Raw genomic sequence first — 15,805 nt, 5'->3', positions numbered from 1 at the left:
ATGCTTCCAAGAAACTTGTGATGCTTTTGTAAGCGTAAAACTTACTGCTAGTTTGTAGCTCTTCAAAAACATTGATTTTTTTTTTTTTTCTTTTTGGTAACTATTCAATTATAGGAAAAACTCAAGCAGTTTGAAGAGCGATTAGCAGAAGAAAGGCATAATCGCTTGGAAGAACGTAAAAGGCAACGTAAAGAAGAACGCAGAATAACCTACTATAGAGAAAAGGAAGAGGAGGAGCAGAGAAGGGCAGAAGAACAAGTGCTGAAAGGTAACCAACCGTATAGGCCAAGATCGGAGGTCTGGTGGTGGAGGCGTGATAGCAGGTCCAGTTCACAGCAGTCTTATTTAGAACATATAGGCATGAGGAATCAGGATCACTGGCTTCTTAACTTCACCTCACTAGTTGTTGGGTTCTGAGAACCTAACTTTTGGTTATTTGCAGTTTGTTGTATGAGGACATTACATCCTCTACCAGCTGATTTCCACCGTTTTGGTGTTTTTTTAAAAATTAATAGTGTCTTTTAATTTTTTTCACTGTAGTCTGTGTAGTATTAATATATATTGAGGAGCACATGCCAGATGAAGTCTGTCAAATGACCTTTTATCTGGAATCTCAGATGCTCAGGAGCTGGGGAGGGATTCTAGTATCTTCTTAAGTCATGCACAAAACTATTAATGTGAGTGGCACAATAGTGTTTTCTTGAATATCTTCTGCCCTTTAGCTGATTGTAAACTGTTTTAAAATTCTTCAAAAAGAATTTCCTTCTACATTATGTCACCTGTTTAATACGAGAAAAGTAGATCTAGCCCTAGGGGAAAGGTGCGGGTAGGAGGCATACATTATAACCTAATGCATTGTATAGAGCGTGAAGAGAGAGAGCGTGCCGAACGGGCAAAGCGCGAGGAAGAGCTTCGAGAATATCAGGAGCGGGTCAAGAAATTAGAAGAAGTAGAAAGGAAAAAACGCCAAAGGGAGTTGGAAATTGAAGAAAGGGAACGTCGTAGGGAAGAAGAGAGAAGACTTGGTGATGATCCACTTTCTAGAAAGGTGAGTATAGACATTGTTTTTTCCTGATGTGTGTTTATCAGTCAGTTCTCTTGTGTGATACATATGTCAATGCATGTGTCAGTATCTGGGGTCAGTGTTTTAAATTGGTTACATTCACGTTTCTTTTAAAGTGTGGTATTGCTTTGTCTTCCCAAAGAGAGAAGGTTCCTGAGGGGGGCAAAATTAGACTTGTCTTAGCAAAGCTGGGATTTTCTAGGCTTCAGTTTAGAATACATGTCATTAAGAACAATCTTCTGAGACTAAGTATTTGACGAAAGTTAACACTCATTAGTGCTATGGAGGAGAGACTGTTCTGTGTTCCTTGAAAGGAGTTGCTGTGAATTAAGAGGTTGATGGTGAGTTCTGTAACTCCTTGGTACTCAAAGATGGGTCTGGTGGATGAGCAATATTCAGCATGCTCTAGGAGCTTATTAGAGTTGCAGAATCTGGGGCCGGCCCAGTGGCGTAGCGGTTAAGTGCGCGCGCTCTGCTGCGGTGGCCCGGGGTTCGGATCCCGGGCGCGCACCGATGGACCGCTTGTCAAGCCACGCTGTGGCCGCGTCCCATATAAAGTAGAAGAAGATGGGCAGGGATGTTAGCTCAGGGCCAAGCTTCCTCAGAAAAAAGAGGAGGATTGGCATTGGATGTTAGCTCAGGGCTGATCTTCCTCACAAAAAAAAAAAAAGAAGAAAAAAAGAAATGCAGAATCTCAGGCCCAATGCCAAACCTTTTTAATCAGAATCTGCATTTTTAACAACAATCCCAGGTGATTCAAATGCTGCTCTATTTATCTTTAATATGCACTCATGTCTAAAACTGACCTGTGTTTCCTCCTGTCTCGTGTCTCTTTACTTCCCTCTCCAGATTGGTGGCACTGTTACCCAGTTAATCATAGAGTTTTGCATCTACCCCTCCCTCTTCTTTCTATCCCTATATTCCTGCCTGAATTCAGATTTTTCTTTTTCCTGTATTAGTTACTGGCTTCCTTACTGTTCTCCCTGATCATAATCTCCCCCCTGCTTCAGACTATCCTCTATATTGTGGCCTGCTTGGTTTTTCATAATGTAGGTTTGATCGTTAACACCTGCCCTTGGGTTTCTAACCTCCTTTTGGTTGGTACTCATTACTGAGAGCCAGAGATAGTAAAACAGGCCTTAGCAGTTGAGGCCTTTCATATTTACTGCTTTTTTCATTAGCTTCATCTGTCACCATTTTCTTCCTAGTCACCTATGCTCTAGCTATTATTCTGAGCTAGTTTTATGCCTTTTGTGTGTCTGTGACATCTACCTGCATGCTTTTTTTTTTCCCGTGGAATGTGCCCATGCTGCCCCTTAAACAAAATATTGCTTATTTTTCAAGGTAAGAGGTAAGTAGCAGAAGAATTTCTTGCCTGCCTTTTCTTTGCTCCTTTATCTGTGCCATACCTGTATCAGATACTTATCTTTTTTGGAGGACATGCTGTTTATCTATGTAGTCTCCAGTTTCTGTTTTATAATATGTGTAGATAGGTTTTTAGTTTTGTTACTCTTAATAATTTCTGTTTTTACTTCCTTGTTATCAGTGAATGTGGCCTGTGTGATTTCTGATTTTTTTGGAATTTAATTTTTTTCCCTTTTGTCCTAAAACGGGGTCGCATTTTTTAATGAGCATTCCTTTTCTGTTAGAGGGCACAAAGTTCTGTGTGTGTGAAATGAGAGCTGTTGTGTTAATTTGCTGCATCCTGTTAATTTACTTGATCTTCTGAAGAAAGTAAGGTTTCTGAAGAAACCTATGATTATGGGTTTCAAATTTTTTTCTTTGAGTTAGTTTCTGCAAATCTGCCTGTGTTGTTCATTTTCAACCTTCTGTTTTTGTTTTGTGCTCCCTCCCTCTTCACCTTCCCTTTCAATTGGAGAGTCTTTAGTTTTATCTATTTACGTTTAACATGGTAACTATTGTATTTGGTTTTCTTCTTAATGTTTGGTTTGGAACTTTTTATTTGCTTCCATGTCCCTGCCACACCTTCCTTTCTTTAAACCAAATTTATGAACTTTTCTCAGTTCATTTTTGTTTTCTCTACTCTTTTAGTGATTGCCATCAAATTTTTCCAAAAATCTATCTAAACTTTCACAGTCTGTAAATTTGAGAACTTTCTGTCTCTTCAGAACAAAACAAAATTCTGAGCATGCCTTTACTACTTATGCTTTTTTTTTTTTTTGGTGAGGAAGATGAGCCCTGAGCTAACATCCGTGCTAATCCTCCTCTTTTTGCTGAGGAGGACCGGCTCTGAGCTAAGGTCTATTGCCAATCCTCCTCCTTTTTTTCCCCCAAAGCCCCAGTAGATAGTTGTATGTCATAGTTGCACATCCTGCTAGTTGCTGTATGTGGGATGCAGCCTCAGCATGGCCGGAGAAGCGGTGCATTGGTGCGCGCCCAGGATCCGAACCTGGGCCGCCAGCAGCAGAGCGCGCTCACTTAACCGCTAAGCCACGGGGCCAGCCCCACTACTTATGCTTTACTGCAGTAAGCTGAATGTTTGTGCCTCAGAGGATTGGAACATGTTCTCTCTCTATTTAGGACTCATTTAACAGTTTTACAGCCGTATTGGCAAACATGATTTAGTTTCAGATATGTTTACACTGTATCACCTTTTCCCCTTTGCAGGTAAATAGTTTCGTTTTGTATGTCTTCTCAGGGTTTTTCAGGATGTCTTTGTATATTTCTCAAAAGAGGTTTTGTTTTTCTGTCACAGTTGAACAATGGTTCAGTGGTTTGGCCAGTTGAGAATCCCCTTCCCTCAGAAGTTTAGAGACCCGTGCTCACTGTCCTAGGATACAGTGAACGGACACACACACACACACACACACACACACACACACACACACACGACAATGATAGTCTTGGTCTTGTTACTTCTGTAGATACTCATTCCTTGGAAGCTTTTAGAATTTTCTCTGTCTTTGCGGTAAAGGGAGTTTACCACCCAGACTGTGTTTTTGGTACATGTATCCTTTCAGTCAGAGGATTCAATTTACTTAGCTTAGAGAAGATTGAATTTTTTTAACTTAGGGAAATTTTTTCTCCTTTTCTCTATTCTGACCTTTGGAAGTCTTGTTCTTTATATCTTTTACTGTTTCACTTGCTCTCTGCATCTGTTTGTCCTGTTGTAACTGGTTCTGAGATTCCTGTGCAGTTCATATGTTCATCAGCAGGGCCTAGTCTGCTGTCAGTCTGTCAACAGACTTAAAAATTTGGGGCCATCATTGGGGCCAGCCCTCTGGCATAGTGGTTAAGTTCGCGCGCTCTGCTTCGGTGGCCCGTGATTCGCCGGTTCAGATCCCGGGCGTGGACCTACACACCACTCATCAAGCCATGCTGTGGCGGCGTCCCATGTACAAAAAATAGAGGAAGACGGGCACAGATGTTAGCTCAGGGCTACTCTCCTCAAGCAAAAAGAGGAAGAGGGGTAACAGATGTTAGCTCAGGGCCAGTCTTCCTCACCAAGAAAAAAAAATCGGGGGTGATCATGTTAATTTCTTAGACTTCTCTTTGTTTACAGGCTATCATAGCCATCTCTAAAATTTCTTTCTAATATTTGTATTAAAACCTCTAATAACTTGAATTATTTGTTGAGTTTAGTTGCAGGGCAAGTGTGAAGGGTGGGAGAAACTTGGTCTTCCGGGCGTTGACTTTCCCTCCATTGTAGTGACCATAGTTGAGTTCATATTTCTTCCCACAGTGTCCACTTGGGAAAGTCTCTTAAGCCCCATTTTAAGAGACAGCCCAGACTCAGGAGCTATGATGGCAGATGACTTATCATCTGGCCATTCTTGTCCTTTGCTGTTCCTTATCGCTAGTTGTTGTTGGTGGGTTTTGTTGCCAAGACACTCTTTAAAACTTAAATAATGATCCTCTTATATACCTACTTGGGATTGTAGTTATTCTCACCTTCGTTAGATTTTTATTTTAGTCCTCCCACCTCACCCATAGATCTTGTTTTGTATCTTTCAGAGCGATCTTACTTGTCTGATTGTGGCCTCAGCTTACCTTTGTAGGGGCAGTCAAGCTGTGTCAGAGGTGTCAGTGATTCCGGTTGTATGCGTTGCTCATTACAAGAGTTGTATCAGATTTGCATTTTCACTTTAGGGGTGTTGAGTGTCTCTTTACATTCTTTCCATAATTTTTAATGACAGCATAATACTTTAAAGAGGGAAATACTGCTAATGTGACCACCCCCTGTTAGACATTACATTTACTCTACCTCTGTTTGTTTAGTAGGTACTGTGATGTACATTTTGGGAGACTGGGCTTTTTTCACATAGTCTCAAAGAGGAATTTCTAGGTCAAAGGAAATACCTAGACATTTTAGTGATTCCAGTGGGCTGCTGCCTGATTGCTTTCAAGTGGTGTTCTGTCAATTTTTAAAGCTACCCACGATACATGAGAATACCAGTTTCACTGTACTGTCGTTCTGATTTTCAGGTTAAAAAAGAAACAGAATTTTAAAACTTGCTTATATTTAAGAACTTAAGGTTGTTTTAATATAAGTACAAAAACGTTTGAATGGTAATACTAGTAGTTGTAATAAGTAAGTGTTGCCAATATAGCGCCTCTTATTAACTTTGGTCAATGTAGGAGTCTCGTTGGGGAGATAGAGATTCAGAAGGCACATGGAGAAAAGGACCTGAAGTAGATTCTGAGTGGAGAAGAGGCCCACCAGAGAAGTAAGTAGAGTTAAGGAAAGTAGTACCACCTAGGCGTAGGTCCTGTTAATATCTTATTAGTGGCTTTCTAATTTGGTTCATTTTGTAGGAGTGGGGAAAGGAGAGCCGTGAAGAATTGTATGCATGTCTATTACTGAAATGTTTTTCATGGTTTACTTCAACACTGTTGTAATTACTGACTTCTAAACATCTTGAGAAATACATGCGGCAGATTTTTTTATTCCCTAATTGAATAGTATTGAGGTTAGAGTATGAACAGTTCCCTAACATATTTTTGTTTTCCTTTAAATTTCTTAAGTAGATCAAACCATCCTTTAAAATGACTGCTCATAGTAATAGATTTAGAAATTGCCAAGGTACTCCTGGTAAAGTGCAGATACCTTTTTAAGGCAGTTATCTGCTTACTGGTTTATTTGTTGATGTAAGATTTTGAATTTCATGTCTTTTTGTTAGGAGAACGTATTCTTTTAGGACCAGGATTAATGAATTTATACTGAAGTGATTTTTAAAAATGAGTTAAATAATTCCCCAAAAGATTGTGCTTTTTAGAAATTTTACTCTTAAAGATGTTTGGCTTGTTGCTCTCTAGGGAGTGGAGACGTGGAGAAGGGCGGGATGAGGAGAGGCCTCATAGAAGAGATGAAGATCGACCAAGGCGTTTGGGGGATGATGAAGAGAGAGAGTCTTCTCTTAGACTAGATGATGATCGCGTTCCTCGGCGTGGCATGGATGATGACAGAGGTCCTAGACGTGGTCCTGATGAAGATCGGTTCTCTCGCCGCGGGGTAGATGATGACCGGCCTTCCTGGCGTAATGCAGATGATGACAGGCCTCCCAGACGAATTGGCGATGAAGACAGGGGAAGCTGGCGTCATGTGGATGACGACAGACCACCTAGACGAGGACTGGATGAGGACAGAGGAAGCTGGCGAACAGCTGATGACGACAGAGGACCAAGACGTGGGATGGATGAGGACCGGGGGCCGAGGCGAGGAGGTGCTGATGATGAGCGGTCATCCTGGCGTAATGCGGATGAGGATCGGGGTCCTAGGCGGGGCATGGATGATGACCGGGGTCCCAGGCGCGGGTTGGATGATGACCGAGGACCTTGGAGGAATACTGATGATGATAGAATTTCCAGGCGCGGTGCTGATGATGACAGGGGGCCTTGGAGAAACATGGATGATGATCGGATTTCAAGACGGGCTGATGACGATCGGATTTCCAGAAGAGGTGATGACTCAAGACCTGGTCCCTGGAGACCATTTGTGAAGCCAGGTAAAATTCTGGTATTCAGAAAACCAGATTGGATGCTTTATAGAATCCGCTTGGCGTGTTTACAAATAGAAAGTGAAATTTTACAGCAGCTAATCTCCGCTCTTCTGTAGATGATAGATAGCAGGTTATTTCAAACAAGGAACATCTCAAATGACTGATTATGTTTTGGTTGTTAAATTTCAAAATGTTATTTTCCAACTGAAAAAAAGAGGAACTTTAATGGATATATGACAGATATTGGACCATATTATTAGTTTCTAGATAAAGTGGTCTTTTTCTCTATCCTTGAATATCTGCGCAGTGACTTTTATGTTAAAAGCTTGCCTGAAATACCCCACACACCAAAACAAATAACCTCACCCCTTTTTCTACTTTAGTGATATCACGCACTTTGTTTTCCTTCTGCTTTGTTGACTGCTTCTCTGAGGGTTCTTCTTCCCCTGCCCATCCCTTAAGTATGGGTGTTCTTTAGGTTCTGTCCTGGACCAGCCTCCTCATATAAATAAATAATGACAACCAAATATACTTACAGAACGTTTGTACTCTTGCCAACGTGGGATTATGCTCATTTTCTTACTTTCTCAGTCTTGGGCCTGCTTGTCTTTTCATATTTTGTTATTCTTGAGCAATTGTATACAAGTTTGGGACTTCTATTACCATCTTCTCCAGATGGCCTTTTTCCTTACCTTCAGACCTGTGTTTCCAACTGCATACTGCACACAGCACGTCTCTACCTGGAAGTATCACTGACACCTCAGACTCAATGTGTGTGCATCCACACACATACACCTATACACATACACACACACACACACACACCTACCTGCTTCTCTTCAGAGGCACCACTGTCCATCTAATTGTAGAAGCTGGAAATCTGGGAATTCTCCTTTGCTCTCTTTTTCATCCTTTATAATCATTTAGTTCAGTTCTACCTTTTCAGTGTTGCTTAAATCCACCCACTTCTCTGTTCCCCTCCATATGTACTTGGGTCTGGGCCTCCATCATTCTTTCTTTGAACTCTTGCTGCTACTGGTCTCTACTGGCTCTTCTCCCTCCAATTCTAGTCTTTATAGAATAACCAGAGTAATCTGTTCTAAATGCAAATTTAAGTGAGCAGCTTCCTTGCCTTTATCCTTAGTGATTTCTGTTGCACACTCTGTCTCTTCTAGTCTCACTTCATTCCACTGTTAAAGCTGTGTGGCTTTGGGCAAGCCACTTAACTTCTCTGTGCCATGTGTAAAATGGGGATAACAGTATAGTAGTCTCATTACTTCCTGATAGTTATGTTCTGTAAAGTCGCTGTAAATACTGAACCATTGCTCCTAGGGGCAATTGAAGGTTAGGTTCCTGTGAGCTCTCTGGTCACAACAGTTTTGTCAACCAGTCAGTACATAACCTTGTTTTATACTTTTCTGTTTAGAGGTACCTTATTATATTATTGATTCATTAACATTGAACTCAACAGCACTGTAACTCATTCCTGCATGAAACGTATTTAACACTTGTATTTTCTCCCTAAGGCATATCGTTGCCTTCTTTTGCTTGGGAACACTAGACAACACTTCAGCACTATGCTTGGGCCATTTTAAAGAGTGAAGTCACCAAAAAAAGATATAAAAATTTGAAAACGTGGCATTAAATGGGCCACCAAAAGGACACTTTTTAAAACATGAGAGCTGCAGCAAGAAGACAGAGCGTGGCCTTGTTCGACCTCAGTTGAGAATGTGCTTGTCAGGCGACTCAAATATTTTGCCACTTTGCATGTGTCTGCGAGTGGCTGTAAAAGTACTTAAGTATTAATTTTGGGGTTACAAATTTTAGCAAGTTTGGAATAATCTACTTAGCTCAGAGCTATGGCTAGGATTGAAAGAGTTAATACACGCAGAGGGTTTAGGCTAGTGCTGCAGCACATGGTAGTGTTGGCAATGATGATAATTAGCCTTGCAGCTGTAATACATTTTCATTGAACTCTCTGCTCTATTTGGCCTCTGGGTGTGTGTGTGTGTGTGTGTGTGTTCGTGTTTGTATTTCTAGATTTGGACACCCCATGGCTAAGTGTGAGATACTGGGCAGGGTCAAAGGCTTTGTCATTGTTTCATGACTGCATGGATGGTAAGTGGTGGAGGGCACGAATATAAAAGGAAAGTCTTTTTGGTTATAAAGGTTTTGAAAATGTTGCAAGATACAAATGAACTCATAATGGGGGCCCTGTGATCTAGATCCTACCCTTCCCCCTTTAAGTTTTCTGCTTAAATGAGTTGTCTGTTTAGCATCAGAACAGATTTTTTTATTTTTTTATTTTTATTTATTTATTTATTTATTTTTTTCCCCCAAAGCCCCAGTAGATAGTTGTATGTCATGGTTGCACATCCTCCTAGTTGCTGTATGTGGGACACGGCCTCAGCATGGCCAGAGAAGCAGTGCGTCAGTGCGCGCCCGGGATCCGAACCCGGGTCGCCAGCAGCAGAGCGCACGCACTTAACCCCTAAGCCACAGGGCCGGCCCAGAACAGATTTTTATACTCGGAATCTCTGCATACAGAACGCTTAGCCCAGGCTGTGCAAGTTTCCTGTATGTTATATGTTCCTGTAAATTAGAAAAACCACGATAGGTGGTCAAAAATAGAAGCTGGTGGTTCTGTGAAATGAGGTAAATGGGTTTAGTTTTTTGTTTTAAATAAGGTTGGAGTGTCTTAAATTAGCATTTAGAATGGTGATGGATTGATGTCAACATTAAGATCTCTATTCATAGTTGCCAATCTGCGTTTCTTGAGTGGAAAAAATTTTTTGCTTCTTTAAAAAATAGGTGGATGGAGAGAGAAAGAAAAAGCCAGAGAAGAGAGTTGGGGTCCACCTCGAGAATCAAGACCATCAGAAGAACGTGAATGGGATAGAGAAAAAGAAAGAGATAGAGATAATCATGATCGTGATGAGAATGACAAGGACCTGGAAAGAGAAAGAGACAGAGACAGAGAGAGAGATGGGGATCGAGAGGATCGCTTCAGACGACCGAGGTTTGATATTCTAATTAAAACTGTTAGTGGAGTTAGTTAAGATTCTCTTAAATGTTGTCCTGTGTATTCTCAACTATTTTTGAGAAATGGTGCCCCCCTCCCTTCCAATTTATCTAGTGTAGATTTAAAAAAAATTTTAGAGGTCATGTAATCGAACCCGTTCCCTCTTTAACAAAGTGAGAAAATGGAGGCTTGAGCTGTGTGGCTGTCTACAGGTTGTATAACTCTTTGGTAATGGAACCAGTCTAGGTATCTTTACCAGTCCATTGTTTTTTCCCTGTGCTTTAGGTCAGTTTTATTGCCCTTAAATTATTAAAAGCCCCTTTACTTTTATTAATAGTAACAGTTCTAGCCTGCTTCCTCTGGTCAAACTGGCTCTGTGCTAATAAATCTAGACTAGCACAGTTCAATACAGTTTTCTGCAAGGATGAAAATACCCTTTATCTGTAATGGCCAGTATGAAAGCGAGCGGTCACATTTGGATATTAAGCATTTGGAATGTAGTTAGGGCTACTGAGGGAGGGTCTTGGTTTTATTTTAGTTTATTTATTTATTTATTTATTGTGAGGAAGATCAGCCCTGAGCTAACATCCGTGCTAATCCTCCTCTTTTTGCTGAGGAAGACTGGCTCTGAGCTAACATCTATTGCCAATCCTCCTCCCTTTTTTTCCCTAAAGCCCCAGGAGATAGTTGTATGTCATAGTTGCACATCCTTCTAGTTGCTGAATGTGGGACGCGGCCTCAACATGGCCCAAGAAGCGGTGCATCGGTGCGTGCCTGGGATCCAAACCCAGGCTGCCAATAGCGGAAGGTGCGCACTTAACCGCTAAGCCACCAGGCCGGCCCTGTTTTAGTTAATTTAAATTCAGGTAGCCACTTGTGGGTAATGGCTACTGTGTTGGACAGCACAGATCCAGATGTTCTCATTTGAGCTCCATGCCTGAGGCATCAGATTGAGATCAAGTTAGAAGTTTAAACTTTATCCCTGTTATATTTGTAAACTTTTTTGAGCACCAACTTGGATATGATGTATTCATATGATATATATTCATATTACAATTACCCATGTAGTCTAACAACAGAACTTAACATATCATTTTGAATGCCTGCAGGGATGAAGGTGGCTGGAGAAGAGGACCAGCCGAGGAATCTTCGAGCTGGAGAGATTCAGGTCGCCGTGACGATAGGGATAGGGATGACCGTCGTCGTGAGAGAGATGATCGCCGGGATCTAAGAGAACGACGAGATGACAGAGACCGAAGAGGACCTCCTTTGAGATCAGAACGTGAAGAAGGTATGGATGTTCTACACAACTGCTAAACTATTGGACAACCATAATTTCTGTAGGAATTTTGGGTTTTACTTAATTATCTCATCAATTTGTATAAACACCAAAAATAAGGTAGACAGTAGATATTTATGCAATTTAGAATTCACAGTTCTCGTAAACTTACTCAACTCAACGGTTGCTCTTTGAAGTTAGCATATCTCTAAATTCAAAGTATAGTAGTAGACTTAAATTGGATAGTAAACAATATATAGTGAATAAAAAGTTTATGTAAATAGGAAACTATCAGTTATTTAAAAGTAACGTTCTGGTAGATAAGCACAAAATGTAAAACATTTTTTCTCTTAAATTGTAACAATTGAAACTTTAGTAAAAAATAGTTCTGTTTAAAATGACCATTGCACTTAAGTAAGGAGTTGCCTCACAAACTTTTAATATTTTGTTTGTACAACTGGATTAAAAGGGTATTTCTTCTGTTATGTAGCCGTAATGAAAATATTCTTATGGCTAATTTGCTGTTGAAGTTTCTTCAACAAGAGCCAAAAATCCTTCTAATTTTAAAATTTTGTCAGCCAGATTTTGGTCACCTTGTCTTAAATTTTTTTTTAACAGTCAGGACACTTTCCAGGCCAATGATTTCTTCTTGTTTGCAAATTTGAGTTATATCTCTTAAGTCTGTATGTTGTTTTGAAATTGTATCAAAATGATTAAAATGTATTTAGCTTTTATTGGTTTTTGATGGAGATTCTATATTATTATCTTCAGTACAGAATTTCTGAGTAATTTGAGGCATTCCTTTTAAGTTCTGTTTAGTCTTAGCCAGTAGAATACATTACAGAGTTATTCTCTTTTTCTTTTAAACTTTTTAGCAAGTTCTTGGAGACGTGCTGATGACAGGAAAGATGACCGGGCGGAAGAGCGGGATGCCCCTCGTCGTGTTCCTCCCCCAGCTCTTTCAAGAGATCGGGAAAGAGACCGGGACCGAGAAAGAGACAGTGAAAAAGAGAAGGCCTCGTGGAGAGCTGAGAAAGATAGGGAATCTCTTCGTCGTACTAAAAATGAGACTGATGAAGATGGATGGACCACGGTACGACGTTAAGTCTCAAGATAATGGATTCAAAGTCACGTCTTACATAGGTTTGATCACATTCAAGGATTATTATACTTGTGCTTCAACCAATCTAAATTGGATTCTTTAATGTTCTCTCACCATAACACAAAAAGCATGAACTTGTATTAATCCTATATAATAGATTGATCATGCACCGTATCCACAGAAGGTTGGAAAACCATGCCATTTTCTGGGTGTTGCATTATTTCATCAATCATTTGTTTACAAAAAAGAAAAACTAAAAAATAAATTTAAAATGTGAATCCTTCAGGTATTGAGTAACACCTGTATCTTGGTATAGAACTGATCTTTTTTCTTTTGATTTTGAAATATCTGATATTAATTTGGAATGAGGTAAGGTTCTGTTATAGAAAATATATTTGAAGACTTTTAAAGCAGGGAGCTGAAACACTTGTCACACCATTAGTAGTTGAGACATACCTCTAGGTACTTTGAGGTATTTACTATTAACTTGAGGAAGTTTTTAGGTTCATTATACGTGCAGTAAACATTACAAATGTTGGATACAGTGGGGTTTTCTTTAGATTTTACTTGAGAGAAGGTGAGTATAAAGCAATTTGCAGTCATTATTAATGACAAGAATACTGCTCAAGGGTGAATCCAAAACAGAGCTTTTAAATTTTAAAGCATTTGGTAAACTATTGCTGAATTTCTTCTGTTGCCAATAGCAAACTGCTTTTCCATTAATGGAGAATTCATGCCTTTCAAGCATTTTAAATATGACAATATTTATAAATGTGTGGTTTGGAGGAATTGTTTAAATTCTTTTTCCTAATTTCCTTTCTCTTCAGGATAGATTTCTTTCAACAAGTAATTTGTAGTAATGACTGGGTTGACTTCAATTTTGGAGCGTAGTAGCTATGTTAAAGATTAACTATTTGGTCTTATTGAAGCCAACACAGAACTTGCTGCTGTGTTTTTTCTTCAATGATAAATAAAATACTTACAGAATTTGTTTCAGTGTTGATTTGTGGTTATAGTCAGAGTGTTTTGTTTATAATGGTGAGTTTGCATGTTCAGTTGAGTTTATTTTACTTCTGTTTTACCAATGCTATTAAATGTCTCAGTGTTCAGTATCAAAGAAAATAACCTAAATATAACAGAAAGCAAATGTGGCTAGGATGTTTCCTCTAAGATGTCCTCCTTTATTAATTGAGGAACCTCATAGTTTTCTTATAATGCTGTCTTCTCTGTGAGCCCGTATGCATGATGTGTGTGTCAGTGCACCATCTTGGGTTTTCCCCTGAAATTACAAAAATCATAATTAACTTCAGAGAATGTTAGTTGCAAATTTATAGTGGCTATAGGCACTTACATTATTTCCGATATTGAGTAGTGGTGAGAATTCCTCTTGGTACAGCTGTAAGGCCAGAAGAGGGAGTATTGATGCTTTCTTATTTAAATAATCAGATGTAGTAGCCTTTTCTGTTTGATGTTACCGATGATGGAAACCACTTTTTTAAAAATATTTAACTTTCTTAATATCTAGTATTTCAAACAAGTAGAAGTCTTAAATGGTCTTTTCTGAGGAGAGGGCCTTTTCTTTTTGTAATGAGTAAAAGAACTTGGGGCAGTACCTGCTCTGAGTCTTAAGTTAGTAGAGCAGGACTGCCCCTGTAACATCACAGATAGGTCCCAGCGGACAGTTTGTTTAGATGAGTTACAGAAGCATGTCTGATGGTTAGGTTCCAGTCTGCAAACCATCCCTTCCTGCCCAGACCCTGTCCCAGACGTAGTGTTCTCCCAAGTTCTTTGTCCTGGGAGTCAGAATCCAGAGCATAGGATGAGGGCAGAAGCAGCTGCTTTGTGACTCTGCTCTTGCGTTTTTACTCTCAAGGCTTCACAACCCTACCCGCCTCCGCTAGTATTTACGCACAGGTGTCAAAGGAGCTGACAACCAACCTACTCACTGCTGTGCTAAAATGTCTTCCACGTTCCCCATGGCTTCTGCATTTTAAACGAGAATGTCTGAGAATGTCATTGCTGTTAAGACGGATGGATCTGAGGGTAGAGACGGCAGCCCAACAAAGACTCGATGTCCTATTAGCTGTCTGTAGTGGCTACTAGGGGGAGGTCGGCATGCATCTGCGTGGGATTCTTTATGTCAGGGAATCACCTGCGTTTTATTTTTTACCAAAGACATTTTGACGGTAGATTGGTTTATAATTTTACAAGTCTAGTTGAAATATATGGGACGTTCTGGAAGGAATGTTAACGTTGTGTTGTGGCTAAGAACAGACCAGAAAATTAGGACTAACTGAAACTTTTCTTTCCTTTGAAGTATATATTTGTGATGTAATTTTAGTTTACTTACAATAAATCTATGCCAAAAGTTTCCCCCCCCCCAAAGCCCCAATAGATAATTGTACGTCATAGTTGCACATCCTTCTAGTTGCTGTATGTGGGATGCGGCCTCAGCATGGCCGGAGAAGCGGTGCATTGGTGCGCGCCCGGGATCCAAACCCGGGCCGCCAGTAGCGGAGCGCGTGCACTTAACTGCTAAGCCACAGGGCCGGCCCTATGCCAAAAGTTAAATAATAGTTCTGCAGCTTCCAAAAAGGACTTCATAGGATTAAAGTTTAAAGAAATTAAGTCAGTGGAAATGGCTCTGCAGAAAAGGACAGTCACGTTTGAGTGATCTGTGCCTCCAGAGTTGGTTAAAGCTCTTTTGAGGATTCCACACATTTTTTTAGCCAAATATGCAGCATGTTCTTATAAAAACAAGGTAATTTTGTCACTTTTCATGTATTATTTGAACTTTGAAAAACTGGGTTTCTTGTACCCTAAATTTAATTTTGCAAGTGTTTGTTTCAGATTGAGAATTCTAAGGTTGCTTTTAAATGTATCAGTGTGTGGTTAGTATACTTTTCATAAGAGATCTATAGAAAATTAACTATTAATATTCTCTGTTCATGCTTTAACTCCCAGAATTTTAATGTTAGCTGGAAAACTGAGACAGATTTGAGGAGGGCTGATATGGGATTTTTTTTTTTTTTAAGATTTTATTTTTTTCCCTCAAAGCCCCAGTAGATAGTTGTATGTCATAGCTGCACATCCTTCTAGTTGCTGTATGTGGGACTCGGCCTGAGCATGGCAGGAGAAGCGGCGCCTGTGCGCCCGGGATCCGAACCCCGGGCCGCCAGCTGCGGAGCGCTCGCACTTAACCGCTAAGCCACGGGGCCGGCCCTGGGATGCTTTTTAAATGGATTAACATAATGGTTGTCCGATTAGTTGCGAGAGTCTTCTGGATACCTTTCCCAGTAATCTCCTGGACTTCAAGATCTAAACTCCATGTTCAACATGTTCCCAGTTCAGGTACAATAGTAATGGTGTCAGAATGTCA

General features: G+C 40.1%; 1 protein-coding gene across 1 annotated transcript in view; it reads left to right on the top strand.

The window, feature by feature from the left end:
• EIF3A (eukaryotic translation initiation factor 3 subunit A) overlaps positions 1 to 13,417 on the top strand; it is a 33,376-nt gene extending 19,959 nt beyond the window's left edge. The window contains exons 16-22 of the mRNA XM_058544101.1: positions 115 to 268; positions 864 to 1,048; positions 5,663 to 5,751; positions 6,341 to 7,029; positions 9,835 to 10,042; positions 11,155 to 11,336; positions 12,200 to 13,417. Of these exons, the coding sequence (XP_058400084.1) occupies positions 115 to 268; positions 864 to 1,048; positions 5,663 to 5,751; positions 6,341 to 7,029; positions 9,835 to 10,042; positions 11,155 to 11,336; positions 12,200 to 12,429 (1,737 nt within the window). The 3' untranslated portion in view covers positions 12,430 to 13,417. The remainder of the gene's footprint in view (positions 1 to 114; positions 269 to 863; positions 1,049 to 5,662; positions 5,752 to 6,340; positions 7,030 to 9,834; positions 10,043 to 11,154; positions 11,337 to 12,199) is intronic.
• Positions 13,418 to 15,805: the final 2,388 nt, after the last annotated feature.

Source organism: Diceros bicornis, chromosome 6, assembly GCF_020826845.1.
Source record: "Diceros bicornis minor isolate mBicDic1 chromosome 6, mDicBic1.mat.cur, whole genome shotgun sequence".
Taxonomy (NCBI): Eukaryota; Metazoa; Chordata; class Mammalia; order Perissodactyla; family Rhinocerotidae; genus Diceros; species Diceros bicornis.
The sequence above is the reverse complement of the archived record's forward strand: the minus strand, read 5'-3'. Positions and strand labels throughout refer to the sequence as shown.